This window comes from Gossypium raimondii, chromosome 8 (genome assembly GCF_025698545.1).
Source record: "Gossypium raimondii isolate GPD5lz chromosome 8, ASM2569854v1, whole genome shotgun sequence".
Classification (NCBI taxonomy): domain Eukaryota; kingdom Viridiplantae; phylum Streptophyta; class Magnoliopsida; order Malvales; family Malvaceae; genus Gossypium; species Gossypium raimondii.
The window spans coordinates 50,063,230-50,074,905 of NC_068572.1; the positions used below are offsets into that span (position 1 = coordinate 50,063,230).

The following is an 11,676-nucleotide window of genomic DNA, read 5'->3' on the forward strand; positions in this document are numbered from 1 at the left end:
AAATAATATATAAGGTCATAAATAGTTCTTTCTTTCTAATTTAGTCCAAAGATTTGCCTTCATCCTTCAACTCATGGTTAATTATATATGGGTAAATTACACTAGTAATCACCTAACTATTAGAAAATTCCTTTCTTGGTTACCCAACTATGAAAATTTACAAATTGGTCATCCAACTATTCAATTTTGTCTTCTTTGGTCACTAGTTGGCTAATAGTGACAGCTTTTAAAATTGACATAATAGTAACCTTATCCCTCAACATTTATACTTTATTTCAATTTAATCTTGATTCTAAAAAATCTAACCTTCAACATTTACACATTGTGTACTTTGGTCTTTTGTACAGTTTTTCTTTTGTTTTAACTCTTTCTCACCTAAAAGCGAAAAAACCAAATTTATCACTAAATTTGATTGAGAATATACAAAAAAATGAAAACATAAAAATTCAAGATAATAATTTTCATTTTCTCATTCTTTTAAAATTAACCCTTAATGTCACAATAAAAAAGAAGACCAAATTACACAATGTGTAAATGTTGAGGGTTAATTTTTTTAGAATTAGGACTAAATTGATATAATTTATAAATGTTGAGGGTTAAAATTGCTATTATGCCAATTTTAAAAGTTGTCACCATTAGCCTTCTAGTAACAAAAAAAAAAGACAATTTAATAATTGGGTGATCATTTTATAACTTTTCATAATAGGGTTGTAACACCTCATACCCGACCCAATCCCCGAGTCAAGGCATCAAGATGCCACATTCATTGCTAAAGCAACTACTGAAAATTTCAGATCAATTTATCATATTATTTAATTAATGTAGATCATTCACTAATTTAGTAATAATTGAATTTACGATAGAACTAATTATGAGTTAAAGGAGCTCATTAAAACATCCACTTACATCTATTTCTAATCTCAAGTCCTCATAAAAACATGATATTCAATTAAAAATAACAAAGTTTATAAAATTAACACAAATATTAAAATTTTACAAATAAGACCATTAGAGGACTTGCACTTGCAAAATTAGTTTACCCACTTTATGTATATTCCATATTTATTTCTAAATTGTGTCAATCAATATAATTCTTCATAAAATTTTAACAAAGAATTCACATCAATTAACAATTATTCACTTATTATGTTATCAATTCGTTTAAACATTCTCATATGTATCAATCATTCCATCACCTACAACCATTTGAAACATTTCAAATTCATCTACTAATTATATATATATATATATATATATATATATTCATATTCATATTCATATATTTTCCTCCCTCCTCCTCTCCATTCCACATCCTTTATGTATATATTTGTTAGAATCTTTAGCTTTTAGTATATAACATGCTTATATGTAACATTATCTATAATTCCACTATTTACTTAGGTGTTCATATCAAAGTTGTTCACTTGAGTCATAGTCACTAAATTATTTATATCTTGAGCTACAGAATTCAAATTAAGATCCACTTGATCTTTTTGAAACTAGACTAAAATATACTATAAAAATTTCAAAATTTATAATTTAGCCAATAAGTACAATAAAATCTTCAAATTTATCCTTGTTCTGCTGTTTGACAGCTTCGACCTTTCTTTACTAAAAATTAATCATCTCTTAGTACGGGCTTTTGATGATGTTTCCGTTTATTTCTCTTGAAAATAGACTCATTAATAATTTAAACATATAAATTTAAACCCCTAATTATTTTTTTACAATTTTTGATGATTTTCCAAATTCAGAACAGGAAAACTCGAAACCAATTTGACATTGTCTCACAAAAATTAATTTATCTCATAATATGAAATTCTTTTGCTTACACCGTTTCTTCTATGTAAAACTAGACTCAATAGGCTTTAATTTCATACTTTAATTAGCCTCTAATTCAATTTTTAAAATTTTAGTAAATTTTCAAAGTCATACTACTGCTGCTGTCCAAAATTGTTTTAGTGCAAAATGTTGATAACCAAGTTTATAACACCCTTCTTTCCTTTCTCTACAATATTTCTCATAACTTCCTCTTATTTCCTTCACTAACATATCAAGAACATAAAACATTATATAAGAAAACTCTATTTTAACATCATTTTCATGCTTTTCAATAATATCAAACTTAAAAATATATTGAAATCTTGATGTTCTTACCTTATCCTATTGATTTCAATCTTTAACTTGATTTTCTCTTTCCTCCAACTTCTATTTTCTTGAATCCAAGGTGATTTTCTTGTTCTCCATTGTCTTCTTATCACTTTTCTCTCTTGGTGATTATGAAAATTCCTTAAAATTTTAGATAAAAATAGTGGATTTTTGGTGACAGGACCAAATTGTAAAAACAACAAAGTTTTCTTCTTCTCTCACCCTCACTCACGTTGGAAAGATGGGAGATCCTCCATTTTTTTTTTCATCTTCCTCCTTTTATACTAGCTATTTATAATAAAATATTAGTAAAATATCTCATTAAAATATTAATAAAGTAATATTTATCTAATTAAATAATTATAAAATATCATCAAAATATCTCCAACATCATCATTACCTTCTAAAGTTCTCTCTCTTCTAATTGACTATTTTTTCCTTTATGATCTTTTAAAATTTCATCATTGAATCATCACTTAATTTAGTAAAATTACGATTTAGTCCCTCATAATTCTTCACCTATTCAATTTGGTCCTTGCATGCCAATTCCATATCATAGTAAATTAGATTATTTTCACTTTTGGTCCTTCAAATTTCTTATTTTTACACTTTGATCCCTTGAATTTTGAATATTTACACTTGAGCCAAAAACTTTTCACATATTTACGATTTAGTCCTTACTTTAAATCAATATACTAAACTTACTTCTTAATTATTTTTTAATACTCCTCAATATTCTCTTTTATAATCTTTATATCATTTTCTCATTTTATCAAGAAATCAATTGTACATCATGTCATGTTTCTTGATTTAACTCTCTTTCATATCTTGCAAGTTTCATTTTCTTTGATCTTATACCTTATTTCACTAAAATTTTATCTCATATTGTTTACGACCAAGGGAGTTTTAAGGATGTTACAAGAGTGACCAAAAAAGAAATTCACTAATAGTTAAGTAATCATTTTGTAATTTTTTATAATTCGAGTGACTGAAAAAGATATTTACTAATAGTTTACCTGAAATTATCCATTACGCACAAGTGTGAGATAAATATGTAAAAACTGTATCCTTAACCCAGGGAATTTGGGTTGGCCAAGAAACCAAAACAAAATTCCAAACAATGTACCAAATGATTTTTCTTCACAAAACATGAAAAAGTAAGACTAAAGATAGGCATGGATTTCAAGCACTCATATTCACAATCTGTGTAGATAGTTGAACTTGAATATTTGACCATCCAGATATTCAACTGTCACCCAATGGGAGTGCTGCAGAAATGTCCGTCGGTGGTACTTCTAGTGCATATTTGGGGGGTCAAATCTTCTAAAACAAGTTGCAGTTGCTGAATATTGAGATTAGAAATGGGGAAAGATCTAAGGAAAAGATTGAGATTAAGCTAATGAAATCAGTTTTATCATGTGCAGTCGACTCTTCATCTTAAAGTTATTGACAATTTGATATCAAATTTCCTCTACTTTTTATAGTCTGTAATGTATTATCTCCAAGGCAGTTGATGCTATTATCCATTGATTTACAGAGTGACTGCAAACAAATAACAAATGATGACATGTACCAAGAAGAAAATTTGTAAACTTGTACAGTGTTTATATCAGTAGTAGAGCATACTTGAAAGATATAGATGAAATTTGAGCCATATTTATATTGACGAAATATTGGTTAGAGATGGAGCAATCTTATAAAATATGTACAAACATGTTGCATATAAACAAAATTAAAATGAACAAAAGCTTATTATCTTGTTATTGAAGTTAGCATTAGCATTAATTTAATCTAATATAATATAATATTATTACACAAAAAACATGATTTTTCTCTTGTTCATCCTCTTTCTTCTTTCTTTTTTTCGGTCTACCATGATTGAAAGTAAACGATAAGAGCATTAAAAAGCTGCCACCATAGCCTTCGACATTTCTACTTCTTCTTCATCATCTTCCTCTGCATCCCACAGAAAGTTGGCGTAAGATCCCAGCACCATGCTGCAAATTATACCCAAGTTCAGGTTAATTAGCTGAAAATATATTCAAGTATGGAGCCTTGAGAAAATGAAGCATAATTACCAGTCATCAGGAGAAGCAGTGACGGCTCGGTCGAAGTAAGACTTAGCACGGCTCTCGTCTCTGTGTCGTTCCCAGATTAGGTCCCCGTACAAAGACAAAACTTCCCCATCTCCGGGGCTGGCTAAGATAGCTCTCCCGTAATACTCCTCTGCTCTCTCCATATCCTTTTCCACCTGCAAAACCATAATGCAATATCCATCAGATTTTCAAAAGATAAAAACTTTTCTATGTATTATTGATGTCAAACTTTTTTACCTCGTGTAAGAACCTGCCGTAGTTTCTCAAAAGAAGTGGATCACCGGGGTTTAGTTTCAACATTTCACGATAATAATCGCCCATCTTCCTCTTATCACCGTACGAATCATCTCCGTTATCACCGCCGATTTTCCCGCCAGTTCCAAATCCATCACCGGAAAATCCAATTTCTTCCATCGAGATCCCGAATTCCGTTCGGAATCCGCCGTCTATTTCATAATCCGACACATACTCCTCCTCCGGTATCCCCGCCGTAAAACACCGAGATCCACCGGGAACCCGAGTCTCCGACTTGATAATATCAGTCTCAGACAAAGCTCGCCTTATTTGCGCGCGGGATTCCTTTGGCTTCCGTTTATCCATAGGGAAATGCAACGATACTATCGGAGAGCTAAGAGAGAAGCCAGATCTCTCAACGGGGAAAACTGCACCGAAAGAGCTTTGACGAGAAAGAGAAACCTTGGGAGAACCGGGCAGAGCTGATGAGGTGACCGGAAGTGAACCCGCTCTCAAGATAGCAGCTTTCATAACTGGAAGAGCTTTTGATTCTCGACTTTGTTTTGTCAAACTTTGCAGTGTCAGTTAGAGATTAGGCCTTTGGAGGGGGAAGCTTTGCATTAATATAGATAAGTAGGAACCGTTAGATGTGGTGACGGTAGTTGACTTGAAGAGAATGAGATGGGGACAAGTGTAAATAGGAGCGTGAGCTTAGGCATGAGCGTGGCGTCGGCTTTGGTGAAGACTGGAACACTTTTTTATATCTTTTTATGGGGTCACGTTAAAAGGATGATTAAGAAAGGTCGTGCTGCCACCTGTTAGAGCAAGTAACTTCGAGTTGGGACCCGCATGCAATTGTACGGATTTCCGAATAAAGTGATATTTAAAAATTAATTAATAATAACTCATAAAATTTTAAATAAAAAATAGATTAAATTATAAACAAAATACAATTTAATCACGTAAATACATCATATTAATAATACTAAATATACTATAATTGTTTATCATAGTATTGTCGTCAATCTCAAATTAGTGTTGCCAACTAAATCAATAATATTTTAATATATACTATTGATGAATGTAATAAAATGTGCGATACAATTAAAATGTAAATAATATTATATTAAAATAAAATTTTGGTTTAATGATAAAATTAATGTTTTATTGATGTAAATAGCATGTGTTCGTACCCAACTATATGTAAATTTTATTAGTTTTAAAAAAATAAAAATACTAAAATAGAAATTTATAAAATACATTTCGTAATTAAAATAAGTTATATTATTTAAGAATATTTTAATATTTTCATTTTAACATAAATCAATAAAAATATGCTTATGCTGAGTCTTGAAACCCCAAAAATTAAACTAGTAAAATCTTAAATTACCACTCAACCAAAACTTTATTTTCATTTTTTTATACATTTTTGTTTTAATACGCACAACATCTTATCTACATCAATGTATATATTAATACTTAATAGTGTATTTGATTGAATTTGTGTTATAACTTAACTCGACACTAACTCAAGATTGGTGACAATACAATGATAAACAATTAAATCTTATTTTTTAATTATAATATTGTGCATATTTCACGTGTTATTATTAATTAATTTCAAGACACATGTTTCATTATTTGTTGTTTGTTATTTTAAACACGCATTTGTATTCTAAATTTATGATTTCCATACGTATATGAGTGTGACAAGATTTTTAATAGATAAATAAATAAATTTAAGAAATGAGTGAAATAGTTAAATATACTTAAAAGGATATTTACAATAAAAATAATGTTTTAAAAATATTAATTACTTTTAAAGATAATTATTGTCATTATTTGATAAATTGATGAGGAGTTCTTAACTCGAAGTGGAATTAAAATATGAAAGGATATTTAAAATATTAAAACCTAAAAGAATTAGATGGATGGCTGTTTGTTTTTTTTGGTTTTAAGAATTTCCCATCTAATTTTTTTCTACACAATATTTACAGCTATACGTAGTTCTTCCTCAACTCATAAATAAGAGGATAATGCGCTTCAGTACACTCAAACTCATGTCTTCCTGCATCGTCAACAATGTCCATATCAATTGAATTAAGACTCAATTGATATATATCCATAAATGAATTCTCTAACATCCTCCCAACCATAAAAATTTAGCTCTTGTATTAAAATAAAATTGATATATATATATATTTAAAAAGGAAAAGAAGGGGAACCACAAATATTTAGTTATTGCATTAAAATAAAATTGATATACATATAAATAAAGGAAAAGGGGATGTTCCCTAAAAGTTCCAAGGATTGGAAGGATTGCAAGTTATGGGCAAAGGCAGCAAATGGATTTGGTTGTTTCTGTGTACCCATGCTGTGTTCTGCAGAAAAGGTCCCATCTGATCCGAAGTTGAGTTTCGGGGAGAAAAGGGAATTAAAAATTGAAGTGAACAGCTGTTGAGGGCCCCTTCCTCTGAATTTTATTTCGAACAATACTAATCTAGTTACAATCAACAAAGAAAGTGGGAGAAAGGAGTGTTCATTGCTTGAAACCATATTTCCGGTTTAAATTTGGAGGTCACAGTATATTATCACAATCTTCTCAAATCAATCATGATGCCGTAAGTTTTTATACAGTTCATTGCTACTGTGACAAAAGAGAAACAGCTTTGACAAGATGCAATGAAACAATCAAAATTTCACAACAATTGGGTCACCAAAGGAATTGAACACCATATGACACAAATAACTCACAAGCTTATGATTGGAAAATTTCATTTGAGTAAGAATTTAAATCTTTTCAATCTGTTCAATTAAATCGAGGTTTAAGGTTTTACTTGGGAGCATGTGGGGTCACGTGCGTGGTTTTCTATGGGCTCCGCCTGGGGCGGGTTGCCGGCCCATGTGATTCCCATGAAATGAGATGAGAACTTTGCTGCTTGCTTCACCGCAGGATTGCTACATGATTCTTCGTATTCTATTTCTAGGTGGCATCTCTAACAATTAACTAAATCCTAGATTTATTACACGTGTCTAATATCTATAAACATGCAGCTGCATGAAACTTGTAATTATATCCAAACAATCATTTTATTTACATTATCATAATGTGATAAAAGTTTTCTTATTTATTTCTAGGATAGAGGACCATAAAATATAATAATACTAATAAATGAGGAGAAACTCTGAAATTTATATAATTGTACATTCTTTTACAATTTTTTCTACTATTTATATTCTAATAATTTTAACCTTGAATTTATCAATACAATTATTTTTGTCGTTCATAAAAATTTCGATTTAATCGATATATTTTAATCTTACATAGTTTGTATGAATTCTTTTTCTTTACTTGAACTTGACATGCATTATCTACATAAATGGAACATAAAATACGACAATTAGATTATTAAATTATCAATTATGGAAAAAGTTACGAAAGGGTGTAAAATCACGTAAGTTTTACACGGTGTAAGTGGATCCTCCTTTTAATAAACACTTAATTTTTATACAACAATTATATTTATATTAAATTATGGCATACTTTGAGGAAAAAACGGATGTGATAAATTTATAAAAAAATTATACAAAATTCAAATGTGATTTTAACTGAAATAGTAAAAATAAGTTAATAAATAATACGATGACTTGAGTTTAAATCTCATAATGTGTACCATATACGTAATTTTTTAGATTTTATATAAAAATATAAAAAATTTAAAATAATATTTGCTGCTTTATAAAAACAATTGATTTTGATAATTTCAAACTAAATTAAGACCCTATTAATACGTAACACCACCTCAATCAAATTCTTAGATAATAATATAAATAGTTATAGATAGATATACTAACCTTTTGGGATTTATTATCCTCTTCCCCTTGTTCCTATATTTATTTTTCCTGTTAATTCAGTCTTCTCCTTTACAATCGTTACCCTAAATAAAGACTATGGACTTAAAAGCCCATAACCAAATTGCGAAACAATTTATCATCAAGGCAAAGCTTAGCCCATATAGAGTTTGAGCTAAAGCTTGCCGGACTATAAGCATAAGGCTATCCCACATTACTGATAATATAAAATTTGAGTTTGACAATTAAATCCACTTTGATTTTTTTTTTTTGTTCACTTTGATCCTTCAACTTGACAACTAGATCTATTTTAATTAGTGAAGTTGGATTTTGTCAAGATTTGAAGATGTGACCAATGTTACTGGAATAGGACCAAATCAGATATATCAAGAATCGATCGATATAACGGTCCGAACAAAAATATTGAACTGGTTAACTCAAAAACTACTTGAAATTGGTAAAAATAGAAAATCAAGACAAAAAATCGACAATTGAATAGTTTGAACCAATTTAATATTTTTTTTTTTAGATTTTTATAAATTTTAATTATTTATTTAATTATTGTTGGCCCGACAGTTGAACCAATCGAATTGGTCGAATCAAGAATCAATGATCTAACTTGTTCAACCATTAGTACGATTTATTAAATACTAAATGTGATACTTTGAAATTGTACCATGTCATCGCCTAAATATTTATATAAATTTTTTAATTTTCAAGTGATGATGTGGCACAATCTCAGAGTGCTACATCATCAAACTTTTATTTTTTTTTCTAATTTAAGAGCCAAAATGGATCTAGTTATCAAGTTCAAATGCCAAAATGAAAAAAAGAAGATATAGATACCAAAGTCAATCTAGCTGTCAAATTCAAGGACCAAAAATTATAGTCTCTATTAACAATGTCACAATCTAGTCTACCATCATTACATCTAAGACAAGGATAAGATCTAATTTTCGTAAAGGTGACCGAGCTAAGAACACTAGGTCCGAAATATACATCATAGATTTCTATCTAAAGAAATGGATTCCAGTAACAAATTTGAGTGAACATACCTTGTTTTGGGGGCTTAGCCAGTCTTTCTCACTCTTGGAGTCAAGTCTGGAAGGAATTAAAAGGAACCACATACATTTTGGGGATGACTGTATTCATGCCAATTACTATTACAAGAACAAAGGATATGACATGGGTGAATTCAATTTGAAGAGCTCAACCATTGGTTTCTATCCTACCAACTTCAAGCTAGCTTATCCACCCAGAATTTGGGTCTCTCCAGCACTACAATCAGATCTTAGCTAGGCCACAACTTGCTATATCTATTCGTTTTATAAAGTTCAAATTCTCCATAAAATTTTCAGTTTCATTTTCAGATCATCTTTGAAAGTTGAAATCCATATTATGTGTGTACATGTCTATATTTCCATATAATCCTTAACATGTGAGTGCGATAACATGTACTTGTTTTTCATTTATTTTCACTTAATATCAACCTAATTTTCAATTCTGTATACATGCAGCACTAGTATATTTATAGCAATTTTAGATCCAAATAATATTATGTCTCTTAAAGAGAATGAATTATTAATTCAAAATTAACACACATGTCATAGACGGGAAGAAGCCAATTCAAAATTTGTAACTTTCACCATGATTAAAGATGGGTATAATTGTTCTCTTATTTATCTGCTCTCAATAAAGTTAGAAAAATAATCCTACACAACCTTTACCTTGTAATATTGTTCACGGCAATGAACATCAAAATAAAATGCCCTATGATTACAATATGATAGTATTTACAGTCTTAAACTCTACAGTCTTAAACTCACATACTCGTAGATTTATAATGGAAAATAGGTAGCAAGAAAAGAAAACACAACCAACCTCTTCTTAGCTGCTCTATTGATTTTTCTTCAATCTCGAAGTTGAGGACGGCGATTTAAGGTTAGGCTCTGAAGTCCTAATAATGAACAAAAATGTTTCAAGAAGCATGCCAAAAACCAATCCAAGAATACCTCCAGCAGAATTCTGCAAATATAATGAACAGTATCAGCATATTCAGTCCATGCTAAATAATCTAAACTAAGGCACCCATGAGGCCATGACATTACTACTTAAAAATTTGAGGTTGGTAATCTGAAAGTACCATGATAGGACTGTGGTTAAACAACGCTCTGAATGCAAAATAACCAACCAAATACCCAGTAAACATTGTCAGAGCAACATGTAAACCTGTTCATGCATACATCACCGGAATTAACTACGAAGAAGAATCTTGCAACAGCAACATATATATTTGAAGTAAGTTCTGCAACAGCTTGATTCTTCCTTTAATTACTTAAGTTTGCAATTTTGCAAGAAACCATATGAAAATTATATTCAAAGAAAATACTAACCAAAGCCAATTTGATCCTTATAAGTAGAGAAAGGTTCATTGAGATCCTTCTTCGGCGTGATATCTTTAACAAGCTCTTGATACTCTTTCCTCTCTGCTAGTTCTTTAAGCTTCCTTAACCTCTCCTTCAATTCTTCGCTCTACAAATTCAATTTTTTTTTTAAAAAGCACAAGTTAAATTAAAAATGCAACCATGATAGACCTAGAACGCTAGAATCTAAACCGTTTTCAATTTACCTTCTCTCTGGGTTTAGGACTGGTGAAAACGAAATTAGATCCGGAGAAGAGAGAAATCAATCCGGGCCTGGTGTCAAAAACTGATTCCATCCATATGCTCCGGATCTGCTTGTACGGTGCATTGGCTGCTGAGGAAAGAGTGAGAGCGAGTTCTCGGAGTTCTTCAGAGAGACGACGGTCATTGGAGGCTGAGAGAAGAAACGAGCGAATGGATTCGGTCACAGTTATCACGAGACCGGGTTGGTTCGGGTCGTCAGAGCTCATTTTTTTTATTTACTGTGAGAAATGGTAATCCGTGAGGGAAGTGGTAAAGCTTTACTACTCCAGGAGTGGAGAATTTTGCAAAACAAAACCCAAACGACGCAGCTTTAGTGAATGGATTGCCAAGGAAAAGCGGGAATAAGTCTTCGGGTTACAATTTAGCCCATCAGAGGTCAGTGCTGAGGATCCGACCCATATTTCTCGTCTGTCAATTAGGGGTAAGCATTCGATTGAATCAAATCGAAAATTTTCGAGTTAATTGAGTATTCGAATCTCATTTTATCATTCTAACTTTATTTGAAGTTTTCTCGAATCGAGTCGAGTGAGATGGAATTCGAATCGAATCGAATCGAATCGAATATATTTGTTCGAGTTAAATTTTAAAAAATAATTTTGGGTCCTTATAACCACTGTCACCCATCGTAATAAAATTTGTCCACCTTAATCAAATTTTTT

The 11,676-nt window shown here is 30.6% G+C and overlaps 2 protein-coding genes across 4 annotated transcripts; both read right to left on the reverse strand.

Annotated features, from left to right (window-relative positions):
• Positions 1–3,784: 3,784 nt before the first annotated feature.
• On the reverse strand, positions 3,785–5,083 carry LOC105791919 (uncharacterized). Its single transcript, XM_012620223.2, has 3 exons — positions 4,482–5,083; positions 4,227–4,399; positions 3,785–4,145 (listed from the first exon to the last, which is right to left on the reverse strand). The coding sequence occupies exons 1-3, from the start codon at positions 5,007–5,009 to the stop codon at positions 4,049–4,051; spliced, it is 798 nt and encodes a 265-aa protein (XP_012475677.1). The 5' UTR covers positions 5,010–5,083; the 3' UTR covers positions 3,785–4,048.
• Positions 5,084–9,171: 4,088 nt separating this feature from the next.
• LOC105791920 (uncharacterized) lies at positions 9,172–11,296 on the reverse strand. Of its 3 annotated transcripts, none has more exons than XM_012620226.2 (5): positions 10,960–11,296; positions 10,724–10,862; positions 10,474–10,559; positions 10,212–10,355; positions 9,172–9,431 (listed from the first exon to the last, which is right to left on the reverse strand). In XM_012620226.2, the coding sequence occupies exons 1-4, from the start codon at positions 11,221–11,223 to the stop codon at positions 10,227–10,229; spliced, it is 618 nt and encodes a 205-aa protein (XP_012475680.1). In that variant the 5' UTR covers positions 11,224–11,296; the 3' UTR covers positions 9,172–9,431; positions 10,212–10,226. The 3 variants fall into 3 exon arrangements, with proteins under 3 accessions (XP_012475680.1, XP_012475679.1, XP_012475678.1); XM_012620225.2 differs by having other exon boundaries at positions 9,172–9,490; XM_012620224.2 differs by lacking the exon at positions 9,172–9,431 and having other exon boundaries at positions 9,979–10,355; positions 10,960–11,295.
• Between the last annotated feature and the right edge of the window lie 380 nt (positions 11,297–11,676).